The sequence below is a fragment of the Arachis hypogaea genome, chromosome 17 (genome assembly GCF_003086295.3).
Source record: "Arachis hypogaea cultivar Tifrunner chromosome 17, arahy.Tifrunner.gnm2.J5K5, whole genome shotgun sequence".
Classification (NCBI taxonomy): Eukaryota; Viridiplantae; Streptophyta; class Magnoliopsida; order Fabales; family Fabaceae; genus Arachis; species Arachis hypogaea.
In genome coordinates, this window is record NC_092052.1 from 129,676,994 (window position 1) to 129,689,797 (window position 12,804).

A 12,804-nucleotide genomic window follows, 5' to 3' on the forward strand; every position below is an offset into this window, starting at 1 on the left:
TAATTTGGTGGAGATAGCGATTGATAGAGTTGCAAATTAAATTAGCAGCCTAATTCAACAATCTTGGCTTAGTTTTATTCGTTAACTTGCTGGTTTAAACTAGCCCATTCTTTCTTCCGCCATTGCAAAAGATTATATTACATGAAGCTACTGGACCTAACTCGAGTAATCATTAGGCACCACTTCAGTATATTGTTCAATACAATTAATTTGACTTTCATTTCACCTCAGTATTATCTTTTGTTTTTTTTAAAAGGGGTAATCATTCTAATCCATGAAGCTAGAGAGTATCTTTTCATTAAGCACAATGAAGCCATTTGTATGCTTTCCAAATTCTGTCCATACTCAGAATGCAACATTCAACCTTACAGAGTCCCATCACTGAGTCTCTTAGAACTTCCATAAAATGAGAAAAAGTAAAATAAAAAATTATTTTTAGTATTAGAAAGTAAATTACTTGATTATATGCGGAAACTTCTTTATTTTTTCCTCTATTGTGATAATTAAGATTGATAAAGGCAACATTAATTTTTGGAAGGTGCCAAGGGAATCATGGATATAGATCACAGACCGGAAAATTTCTAAATAAAAAGAATTAAATAACAGGTGCATTTGATTTGTATTTTTATTTGTAGTATTTTTTGTTTTTTGAATTTTATAAAAAAAATTAAAAACAGAAAATAAAAACAGAACACTAGATTTTATCTTTTTATTATTTTTATAAAATTCGAAAAACAAAAAATACTAAAAATAAAAATAAAAAATACAAATACAAACCACCCTAAATGTTCTCAGAATAAAAATACTGTCTCCACAATTTATAGGTAGTGGTGGCTGAGCTTGGTGCACTGAAAAAATATGTTCATTGAGGCTTGCTATAGTCTACAGTCTAGACTTATCCGTTGTAACTTAGTGTGCGGCCATAAGTCCCATTTCCAAAAAGTCAAAACCAAAATAGACATCCTGCTCCTCTACCTGTCTACCCTTGTAAGATACGTTTGGATAAAGCCAATAATCAAGTATAGGAAGAAAAAAAATTCTTTGAATAAAGTTATTTTTATGAGATATTTTCATAAGCCAAATAGAATAGCAGAATTTGTAGTAGAATATGAATATCTACTAAAATAAAATATCGGCATCCAAAGCATAAGTTTTACCAACAACAGAGAGGCAGAGAATACAACTGCAGAGCATAGACCCAATCCCCAATTTTCTTCCACAATAAGAAACTCCTCTTCCCGTGTTATATTATTCATCCTTGCATGTTCTTTTTCTGCATAGCAAAAGCTTTAGTTTAGCGTTGGTTTACAGTAACAAGGAAATCATTAACAACCTGAGACCAAAAAAAAAAAGGTTAACGGCAGCAATCAGTGGAGAGTGGAGACATGGTTTTACTAATAATTTACTATTAGAATTTAGAACCCACCGTAATCATTTCCTCCTTCATTTTTCCCTTTTCATCAAAAAAAAAAAAAAAAAAGAGAAAAGAGAAAAGAGAACAGAGAAAAATGAAATCCAACACCTCAACACTACTCTCTTGATCAGATATGTCAACCACCCAAACCCAAACACGCCACCATGGCCTTCTCGCCGCGATGCTGCTCCTCCTCCACCTCCTCCTTCCCCCGCCTCATACCGCCGCGCAGGCCGTTAACTCGCTGCCGCCTCCGCCGCCAGATGCCATCTCCAAGGTGAAGTTCGACAAGTCCATGGCCGTCGTCCTGGTCATCCTCGTCATCGTGTTCTTCGCCCTCGGCTTCCTCTCCGTGTACACGCGCCAGTGCGCGGAGCGTAGGATGAGGGCGAGGTTCGACCTCACGTTCCCCCTCGCCGGAAGCCACCGCCGGCAGCGTGGTTTGGACCGGGAGATCATCGAGACGTTCCCGACGTTTGTTTACTCCGCCGTGAAGACACAGAAGATAGGTCGTGCCACGCTAGAATGCGCCGTGTGCCTCAACGAGTTCAACGACGACGAAACGCTGCGTTTAATTCCAAAGTGCAGCCACGTGTTCCACCCTGATTGCATTGACGCATGGCTCGCTAACCACTCTACCTGCCCGGTTTGCCGCGCCAACCTCTTCCCCTCCGACAACAACAATAACGATAACGGCACCTTCGTTGACGTTCAGATCCCCGATCCTGAGTCCAACGGTTCACATAGATCCGAAATTGCACAGATTAATAACGGTAACGATAACGGCGGAGGAGGAACGGCAACGGTAACGGAGTCTCCGAAGATGGATAGTTCAGTTAATCAGAGGCGTACGCCGTTACGGTCATGGTCAACGGGGTTTAGGATTGGGAGTTTGTTTCCAAGGTCGCACTCGACGGGTCACTCGCTGGTCCAACCGGGGGAAAGCTTGGAGCGGTTTACGCTGAGGCTGCCGGAGGAGGTGCGAAACCGGCTGCTTATGAGTTCGACGCCATGTCAGACGACAAGCAACGGCGGCGCGGCGTTCTCGAGAGAGAGCAGCGTGAGGAGAGGGTTTAGAACCCGGAGTGTGGGTCCCGGGAGGGGCTACTTGCAGTATGAACGGTTTGGCGGGGTGGAGCGGCGAGGGTTCAATTGGACGCCACCGTTTTTTAGTAGGGCCAGTTCTACCCGGTCTCCGGGGAACGGTACGACGGCGGAGGAGAAGAAGGAGGTGGCGGTGGAAATTGGTGAACGGTCTTCGGATCGGTTATTTGCAGGTGGTGAGAGTTAGGTATTTGTTTAGGTTTCTAATTTAGGTAATTTGGTTGGTTGGTTGGAGTTGAAGGCGATTGTCACAATTAGCTTCATTTTCACACTACAATTTTACATTTATTTTTACTTTTACTTTTACCAATGTGTCAAAGCATACAATATCAGATATATACACACAAAATGCTACATAGAGATTCATCCAAACAGCCATGGTAAGGGGTTTCAGTGGTTGGAATTCATTCATGACGCGTATATGTTAAGCTCACATGTATCTATCAACTGAGCCTCGTAACCTTCTTCATAGAAACAAAATTACATTATATTTTTTGGAATACTTATTTTTATTGTAATGTATAAACTTTTTAAAAGTCTTGCGAAGACCAAGTATTGTTATTATATAGGAAAACTTTGTATTAATGCGCTTATATTTCAATCATTTTTAATCTTTGATTTTAATTATAAAAAATATATATAATATATAATTTAGATCAATAATTAAAATTTATTAAAAATACTAGTAAATTAATATGATTAAAAATTTTTCTATTACATATATAGAATCGTACCACATGGATTGCTACTGTTCAGATCAATATACTTGAGTGCCAACACAAGACGTAGCTATCCACTCGATACATATAAATACTATAGAAAAGTTTTTAAATATATCGATATATCGGTATTTCAATAAATTTTAACCGTTAATTTTAATTATAGATATTATATATATTTTTATAATTAAAATCAACAATTAAAAATAATAAAACACTAATATATTGATACAGTTGAAAGTTTTCCAATACCATATACCCTTGCTCCCTTTTCAATAATCTATTAGCGATCCTAGTTTTGTTTTTGCTTAATATAATTAAACTAGGAAGATACCAAACAGATTCATAATAGATTGCTTCATGATCGTACAATAATCCAAACATTAACCTAGTGAAATCTATAGTCCGTCGCCTTCTAGTTCTAGGCGTGAGATATGGAAAAGAGCTACTCGAAGTTTATCACTAGACTTCTTTTAGTTTTTTTTTTTTTTACTAATTTTTTAAATTATGTCAAAATTGTGAAAAGAAGCATAATTCCTCCTTTGGTTTTAAAGTAAAAAATTGTAGTAAGTGGCTAAAGTAGTAACAAGTAATTGTATATGGAAGTTTTAATTTGATTAACCATGATTGCTAAATATGTAATTTAAAATAAGTTTAGAAGAAACAAGTTGATAATGTGGTGATTTCATAATTAAACTAGCTAAGTCGTAATTTTTGACTTTGTTAGTGATGGAACTAAAATTTTAACATGAAGGAGCCAAGTTCTTATAATAATAATAATAATAATAATAATAATAATAATAATAATAATAATAATAATAATAATAATAATAATAATAATAATAATAATATTAAATCTACAATATTTTCAGTTTTAGTTTTTTTACTTTTTATTATAATGAACTTATTCTAAAATTATTTAGTATAATAATAAAAAAATTTAAAATTTTTTATGTATTTAATGCATTGAAAATATAAAAAAAATTACATTTTCAATAACTTTTAGTGAAATCTATTTTTAGGCTAATTCTAACTTTAAAAAATTTATGTGCACATAAGATGAAGAGGAATAACTAATCTTATTTTAAAAATTAATAAAAATAAAATAATATATTCTATGTAGTAATTATTCCATGACTTGTCAAAAAGTTAGTGTAATCTATAAAACTATTATATAAATTTATAATAAAAATGCGTTTATAAACTAAAAAATTAGAAGTAAATAATTAATAATTTAGCATATATATAAATATGTAATCTGGACTTGGTCAAAATTAAATAAGTTAGTTTAGTTAAAATTTTTTATTTAGTCAAAGAACAAATTGTTAATTAATTATATGTTGGAAGCAAGTTATATATGATGATAAGATTAAGTTGATATTTATCAATTTATCATATAATTTGATAAAGTTATAGAAGATGACAAGTTGATAAGATTAAGTTGATATTTATTAATTTGGTAAAGATTAAATAAGTGATAATTTATTTATTTTTCATATCACTGCTTTTAGTAAATTATATATAGCAGTTAAGACATTTGCTAATTAGCAAATAAAAATACAGAAATTTTTTGCATACAAGAGATTAAGGCTTGTAAGTCTTACAAGTCCAATTAACGACTAACTCCCAAAACGCGCTCCTAGTGTTACGTACCTTTCACGCGCTATATAACAGATTGCGCGAATATATAACTTCCAATTTTAAAAGATTTTGTTTCCTTTTTCGTTCTCCTTCTTGCTAAATTTCTTCGTTCTCCTTCTCGCGCGTCTTTCTCTACCTTTTCGATCGTTCTTTTCCCCTCCTTTATCACTGGTTTGTTCTTCATCATTGACGTGAGTTTCTCTCTCTGTAACTCTAGCTTCATTTTTTTCTATTTTCTGGTTTCTGAAATCAAAGTTTGAACTCGTTTTGAAGATAATGGATGATTCAACCTCAGATTGTCAGCTGAATCAGGGCGAAGTGGATTTTGAATTTGAATCTAACGAAGTTCCTGAGGTTTGATTTACATTCAGCTAATTACGATTACTCTGAATTTTGATGCAGTTATTCGTCTATCATTGTCTAGCTGAATAATTCGTGAACATTGACTGTGAAATTAATGCGTGAACATAAATCTGTGGATTGAATCTAATGTATCAGTTTTGATTAATTATCTGCAATTTATAGCAGACGCTCGGGTGTAGATCAGAATTTTTTGGGTGTATTTTAGGGGGAAGTGTGAGTGTATTTACAGTTTATGAATTTTTTTTGTTATTTTAGTTGAGTTGTTGTCGTTCGGGTGTATTAGATCAGAAATTATTGGGTGTATTTTTAGTTTTTGACATGGTGTATTCTGCAGCCTCTCTGTGTTGTTGATGACCGACCAGTTTGTTCCCAAGGTTGGAATGACCTTTACCACCCTTGAAGATGCTGGAAAATTTTACAGGGACTACGCCAAGGCTGCAGGTTTTTCTATAAGAGTTCGGAGCACAAATAGGAAGGGAAACGAGATTAAGAATCAGTTGATTACATGTAGCAGAGAGGGAAAATAGAAATCTAAAATATCTCCGACCGAGAAGACAAATCCCACAGCCGGTTGAAACTGTCCAGCAAGAATTTATATACACACATTGAAGGATGTTGGTGCTTGGATCATTTCAAAGGTTGTGCTGCATCATTCACACCCTTGCTGTCCAAGTAAAGCAGAGATGCTCAAACAGCACAGGGAACTAAGCATGTCCATTTGTCGTACAATAGAGAATAACGAGGAGGCTGGTATTAGACCAAGCAAAACTCACCAATCATTTGTTGCTGCAGCCGGGGGTCACCGCGAGTTAAATTTTATTGAAAAGGATGTGAGGAATTACATTACGAGAGAAGTGCGGAATGTTTCTGAACAAGAATATGCAAATAAATTCGAGAAATATTTGTTAAGAATGAAAGAGAAGAATCAGAATTTCTTTTTTTGAGCTTGAACTCGAGGATGATCAATCGATTAAGCTAGCTTTTTGGGCCGATGCAAGAAGCAGAGCTGCCTTTGAGTATTTCGGAGATGTTATTTCATTTGACACCACCTACAATACAAACAGGTAATAAACTGTCCATGTTTATGATGCTAAATTAATGTTATTTTATGAACCTACCGCAGAGGTGTATATTGTGTGTTTTTGGGTGTATACAAAGCATTTTTTGGGTGTACGTAAATGATTTTTCATTCTGCACTATGGTAATTTGTTTCAGGTATAATTTGGTTTGTGGTTCTTTTGTCGGGGTGAATCACCACGGTCAGTCAACACTTCTTGGATGTGCTTTGATGAAAAATAAAGAAATTGAATCATTCAAATGGTTATTTCAATGTTGGCTTCGTTGCATGGGAGAAAATGCTCCGAAAGGGCTTTAGAGGCTTGTATGCCAACAACAATTCACTGTTGGTGTATTTGGCACTTCATGAAGAAGATTCCAAGCAAATTTAACGGGTACAAGGGACATGCAGAAATTGAAAAAGAAATGAGCCAAGTTGTTTGGAACTCTCATAGTAAAGACTCATTTGATAGGAATTGGAATGATTTTCTGCTGAATTTTGGTCTTGTGGACAACAAGTAGCTTTCAGGTAATGTTTGTTTAAAATCTGCAACAGAGTTGTAAATTGATTTTTTTCGGGTGTATTTATAGTCTGTTTTTGGGTGTATTCTGCAGATCTCGATGAAGACTGTCATATATGGGTTCCAATCTATCTGGATCACCACTTCTGGGCAGGGATGAGAAGCACACAAAGGAGCGAGAGCATGCATTCATTTTTGAACAAGTTTATTACCCGGAACAGCTCACTTATTCAATTTGTCAAACAATACGATAATTGCCTCGGAAGCAGGGAGCAAGTAGAGAGAGAATCAGATGCTGCAGATTTTCATACGATCATACCGTGTGCAACCAAATCCTCCATTGAAGCTCAGTTTCAAGATGTTTACATTCATCAAAAGTTTAGGGAAGTCCAAGTACAATTCAGAGGAAAGGCGAATTGCATCACTAGATTAACGAATTCTACTCTAGGCTATTCAGTATACGAAGTTGGAGAACAAGTTTTCAGCTCAATATTCAACAAGTTTGTAGTTACTTATGACTTAGTAGCAGCCGAGGTAAAATGTCAATGCTTATTATTCGAGTCAAGAGGGATATTGTGCCGTCACGCACTAAGCGTGTTAAGCTTTGAACGAGTAAGCCAAGTGTCACCTAGATATATACTGGAACGATGGAGCAAGAAGATAAAGAGGTGACACACACACATCAAGAGCAGCCACGACGAGCCACTGTTGGAGCCAAGAAGCAAGAGGTTTGATGAATTAATTTTTTGTTCGCAAAATATTTACAAATTTGCATCAGAATCGGAGGAGCTGACTGCAATTCTGCACCGTACGTATGATAACGTCATGGTTGAGATGGAATCATTGAAAGCCAAAAGGAAGGGGACATCTTCTTTATCTCACGAAGACGCCAACTTGGAATCTGTTAATGAGCTTCAAAGCCCTCCAAGGATTCGAACAAGAGGACGTCCAAAAAATAGGCTAGGTTCAAAGTTGGACAAACAGATTGCAAATGCCTCAAAGAAGAAGAAAACGAAAGCTTTAAACGAGGTAAAAGTGATGTTCTTTAAATATGTGGTGATTGAGTTTAATTTTCTCGTTAATAGTTTAGCTAATATGTGAGTTTGTTATATTCAGTTAAACCTCTTTGATGCTGCATCAGTGATGCATTCAAATTCCAGCCAATATCAAGGACGTGTTATGAATTATCAGTTCAGGGTACCAGCAGCAGCGAATAACTCTTTGGGTGTATAGTTCCAGAATATGAGTGTAAAAGTACTGTTCTTTTGGGTGTATTTCTGAATTTTCTTGTGTTTCACATTTTACATATATATACATATATATATTTCACAATCTGCTGTTTATGTTATAAAATATTGTTTGTTTTTTTTACTACGGTTTAAAGGTTTTAGGGTTTAGGGTTTAGGGTTTTAGGGTTTAGGGTTTTAGGGTTTAGGTTTTAGTGTTTAGGGTTTAGGTTTTAGTGTTTAGTGTTTAGGATTCAGGGTTTTAGGGATAAAGCATCAGGGGGATAGATGTTTGGGTGTATATTCAACTTTCTTTGGGTGTAAAAGATGTCAGGTTATGGGTGTATATTTGGTTTGATGTTTTTCTTCATATTATAGTACCTATAATTTAGACATTTTGAATACAGCAGAGAGAGTTTTACTAATAATTGGCAAATTTTTACAGCATGTGTTCAATTTGTTACAAGACTATATAACAGTTACATTAATCAGTGTTAATATCCTTAGAATCTATCTGAAAATATGGACTCAATAACAATGAGGATGGCTTGGACAGTCTTGTTGCATTACTTCCCCTAATGGCTTTAGCTTTGTCTTGATTCATTTCATGGAATAGAATCGGGGAAGCATATTCTACTCTAAAGTGGTCCACCTCGTCCTACAGTTAAAAAGAATATTCTGTTTAATCAACCATGTTAATTGAGTAAAGTAATACATAGTTATTTAGTTTTAAACACATTTGCCTGGGTCCAATTATCCCACTCATACTTCAGCCTTTTAATGTTTGCAGGCTGAAATATCTCAAGCCACTTCATTACGTAGATAGCACAGTCATAACTGAAAACCAAGAAAATAAATTACAAATTACATATAGAAAAGTTTAATTTTCAGAGTGAAAGATTTATACCTTGTCTTTTGGCATGAGATGTGAAGGTATGGTGGTACAATTTCCTTGTCCTTGTCCCTTGTCTTCAGAGGTGCCCCCAGCATATACTTTAATTCGTGAAATTACTTATCCCTTAAAATACAAAACAAATCAGTAATACATGAATAAATTCAATAAAGGGATACACCCAAAGGAACACAAAGTTACACCTTATATTGAACAGAAATACACCCAACTATTAAAATACAGAACATAGAACCAACTTACAATGAATGTATTCAGGGTAGTTCTCTCATCGAACGGAGATTTCGTGTGATATTGGTCGACTATATAAAATTTCCGCTTTCTTGTATCAGCCAACTATAACCACCAATGTTGTGAATAGCAAACAGGTGCAAATATCTGAAATATGTTCAGATTGAACACTGTTTTAGTTTATTTGGCACATAAGTAAAAAATGGTAATAAGAAGTTTTAGAAATGAAAGCTTACATAACGATGCGATGCTAGTTTTTTAAGGTCCAAGAAGGGTATAAACATTGGGTAATCTTCCACCCTGAACGGCTTATTGGTTTTAGGCCGTAAGAATACCCCTTGTGGATAATTTGCAATGGCCATGTTCTGCAAAAAATTGTGAACCACCAAATGAATACAGAAAATACACCCAAACGAATCCAGAAAATACACCCAAATGAATACACAACTTACACCCAATTGAACACAGAAAATACACCCAAAATTCATTGAAGTAACCCTTACCACAATATCAGGGGGGAGACAGTATACTTCTTCTTGAAACCTTTCAATCTTTTGCTGGTTTAGGATGAAGCACATGGCAGAGACAATCTAGAAAAAGATGCCGAAATCAATTTTACATCAATCAGCATTGTAGTTAATTTTGGTGATAAAAACATTAATTTTATTGTAATATTACCTTAGCTTCTATATGCGTTTTAGCTGCGAGTGATGCAAGGTGGAGTTTTGACAAAATGTATCTATCTTGGGCTTGACTGTGCAGACGGTGTCAAACTTATTAGTTAGTCTATTTGCGTATGTCTTCACTCGTATGGCCCAGAGGTAGCATTTCTCTTTCATGTCAGAAGTATCTTCATTTGTCCTCGCAGGAGTTTCAAACTTCTCAAAACTCTCTCCGTCACTCTCCTTTTGAATCTGTGGACTTTTTTCTTTTATTGTCACCCCACCACTTGCAATTTTTTCTACCAGATCCCCTAATTGTTCTAGTAGTTTTGGGGTTTCAGGAGTTTTTGCCCTCTCTCCATCTTGCGTTGACGCTCCCTCCTGCGTTGCTGCTTCTTCTTGGCTTGAATCAGTCAAGCTAAGGCTGAATAATGGCATTAGATCTGTTTTAGGAACATACGATGCTGTCCGTGCCATCATCATCAGCGCAGCAGCGTCTTCTGGGGCTGGATTACTGCGTGATCATGTATAACATATTATAAGAATAAGAATATACGAATGATAACGAAACATTGATTTTACTCTGATGAACTTACATTTTAGATGGAGCTGGTGGAAGCGTGGGTGTGCTTTCTTCAGGTTTTTGGGGTGTTTCAGGAGTGCTGCAGAGTTACATAAAATTAATCATGTTATAAAAAAACTAGTCAGGGATCAATCGTGAAAATATACACCCCAACAGGGGCAATATACACCCAAACTGTAACCAAATATACACCAAAGACTATTTCTTACTTTTTTGTAGTTCCTTTAATTTGTAGCACAGGGGTTAGTTCATTTTCTGTCACAGGTGTTTGTTCAATTTCCGGCACAGTGATTATTTGGGACAGTGGTAGACAAACTTGAATCGGAAATTTAAACAAGAAGAAAAATAAAGGTTAACAAAGCCTCCAAAAATAAAAAGGTTATAAGGTTGAAATTTTCTTGAAAAACTCACATTGCAAGCGCTTCGGACTGTGTCTCTTCCCTCACAACCATCATGTTCTCTTCAGTTGGCTCACTGGCTGACTCTACAACCAGACTCAACCTAAAATACACCTTAAGAAAATTAAAAATACACCCAAAGCATTCAAAAGAAAGACAGGCTTTGTTTTTTGAGAACTTACATACTTGCAGTTTTTGCTTTTTTTTTTCCTGCCTTTTTTTTCTCGAATAAAATATTAAAGGGCTTTTTTTTTTCTAAAAAAATACATATAGAATTAGAAGTAGAAGGTAATAAAAGAATAAAAGCAACGGTTATTTGAAAGAGAAATTACATGCTCTCCGCCGGTTTGTTTACGCTACTTTGATCAGTGTGTCCTTGAGACGAAGGATCATCACTTCCTATGTTTATGTCTGGTATTCTAAACATAATAGAGTACATGTTATTCATAAAAAATACCATACTGTTAAATCAGGATAAGAAGATTTTATCAAATAAAGCTTCTTACGTTTCAGATGAGACATAGTGACCTTCCGTCGATCGCAAGTCAGCTTCCTTCTCCCTGGCAAACAACAAACAATTATTAGCAATGAAAACATGTTAAAATCTAAAATATATACCCCAACAAGATATACCCCTGTGCAGCAGATTTTTCATTGTTTTCCCTTAAGAATTCATCTAATTCTTCAGTTCTAATTTCAGATCTGACAGTACATGCATAAAAGAACATGTTAACAAATATAATTTTGATGATAGACGGTAATATAGCTTACAAAGTACTATACCCATGATAAGATTGAGCTTGCTCAGGAGATGAATCCTCAACATTGACCTTTTTCTTTTTGGATTGTGTCGTGGGGAGAAAAAACAGGTATGAATCAGGAATACAAAATTAATTTGATCACAAAATACTGGTGATGATTCTTCACTTCTAAAAGTTAATAAGAGATGCTCTGTTAATACATGAAATCTTGATAATAAACCCAAAGGAAAGCAGTAATAATTTCAGAACATTATTCATCAGTTGATTCAGATTCTGAATCAGAATCTTCCTGAATCTTCTTTCTTTTTTTGGACTCTATTCTGGAAGGCAAACAATCATTATTTATAAACATACTAAAAGGGACAAAATACACCCAAATAAATGCACCAAATACACCCAAATGAATTCATAAAATACACCTGAATGAATACACAAAATACACCCAACTGGATTAACAAAATACACGCAACTGGATAAACAAAATACACCCAATTGGATAAATAAAATACATCCAAGTATGTTACTTACTTTTTGGCTTTTCGGGTGGGTTGTTTCCTTGTTGAATCCTCTGAGTCTTCTTCAGTCTCAGACTCAGAGGTAGAATGGACCTCACTTTCAAATGTTTCAGTCTCAGATGATGATGATGAACTTGCCTTCCTTTTTTTTTTTTGGTTTCTTCTTTTTTTTTTATTTATTTCTTTCATTTTCTCCTTTGTTTCGGCCATCTTTACAATTCCCTAAAATATTAGAAATTTTAGTTAGCAGCATTCAGGTAAATAAAATACGCCCAAGATATTTTGTTCACTTACCATATGTTCCTCCATTTTTGCCCTCATTCTTTCAACCAACTGCTCTCTAGTCCAGTTGGCAATTCAGGGTTCTGGAGGTCTTTCTGCTCTCTTCTTGTCTTTATTTTTTGATAGATAAAAGTAAAATCATCAGGGCAAACAGGCAGCCGTCAATTGCCTTTTTCTTTTTCAGATTGTAATTTGTTATGCCCTTGATGATAAAATTCAAAACATGTGTTCCCCAGTTCCGCTCTGTTATTGTGTCCATCTTGAAAATTGGTGCCAGGTGCACAGGGAAAATTTTGTTTATTGTCGTTGGTAACAGGAACGCCATCTGTATATAGAGGATGAAAATCCTCTTGAACATGAGGCGATCTTGTTCATTATCAACACCAATAGCCATCATCTCATCTGTCATATTTTTGAG

The 12,804-nt window shown here is 35.2% G+C and overlaps 1 protein-coding gene across 1 annotated transcript; it reads left to right on the forward strand.

Annotated features, from left to right (window-relative positions):
- Positions 1 to 430: 430 nt before the first annotated feature.
- Positions 431 to 3,103, forward strand: LOC112765034 (RING-H2 finger protein ATL11). Its single transcript, XM_025810890.3, has one exon. The coding sequence runs from the start codon at positions 1,548 to 1,550 to the stop codon at positions 2,703 to 2,705; it is 1,158 nt and encodes a 385-aa protein (XP_025666675.1). The 5' UTR covers positions 431 to 1,547; the 3' UTR covers positions 2,706 to 3,103.
- Positions 3,104 to 12,804: the final 9,701 nt, after the last annotated feature.

Bases quoted from the DNA above. Each gene is read 5' to 3' on its own strand.
- LOC112765034 (XM_025810890.3), top strand. From the start codon at position 1,548: ATGTCAACCACCCAAACCCAAACACGCCACCATGGCCTTCTCGCCGCG.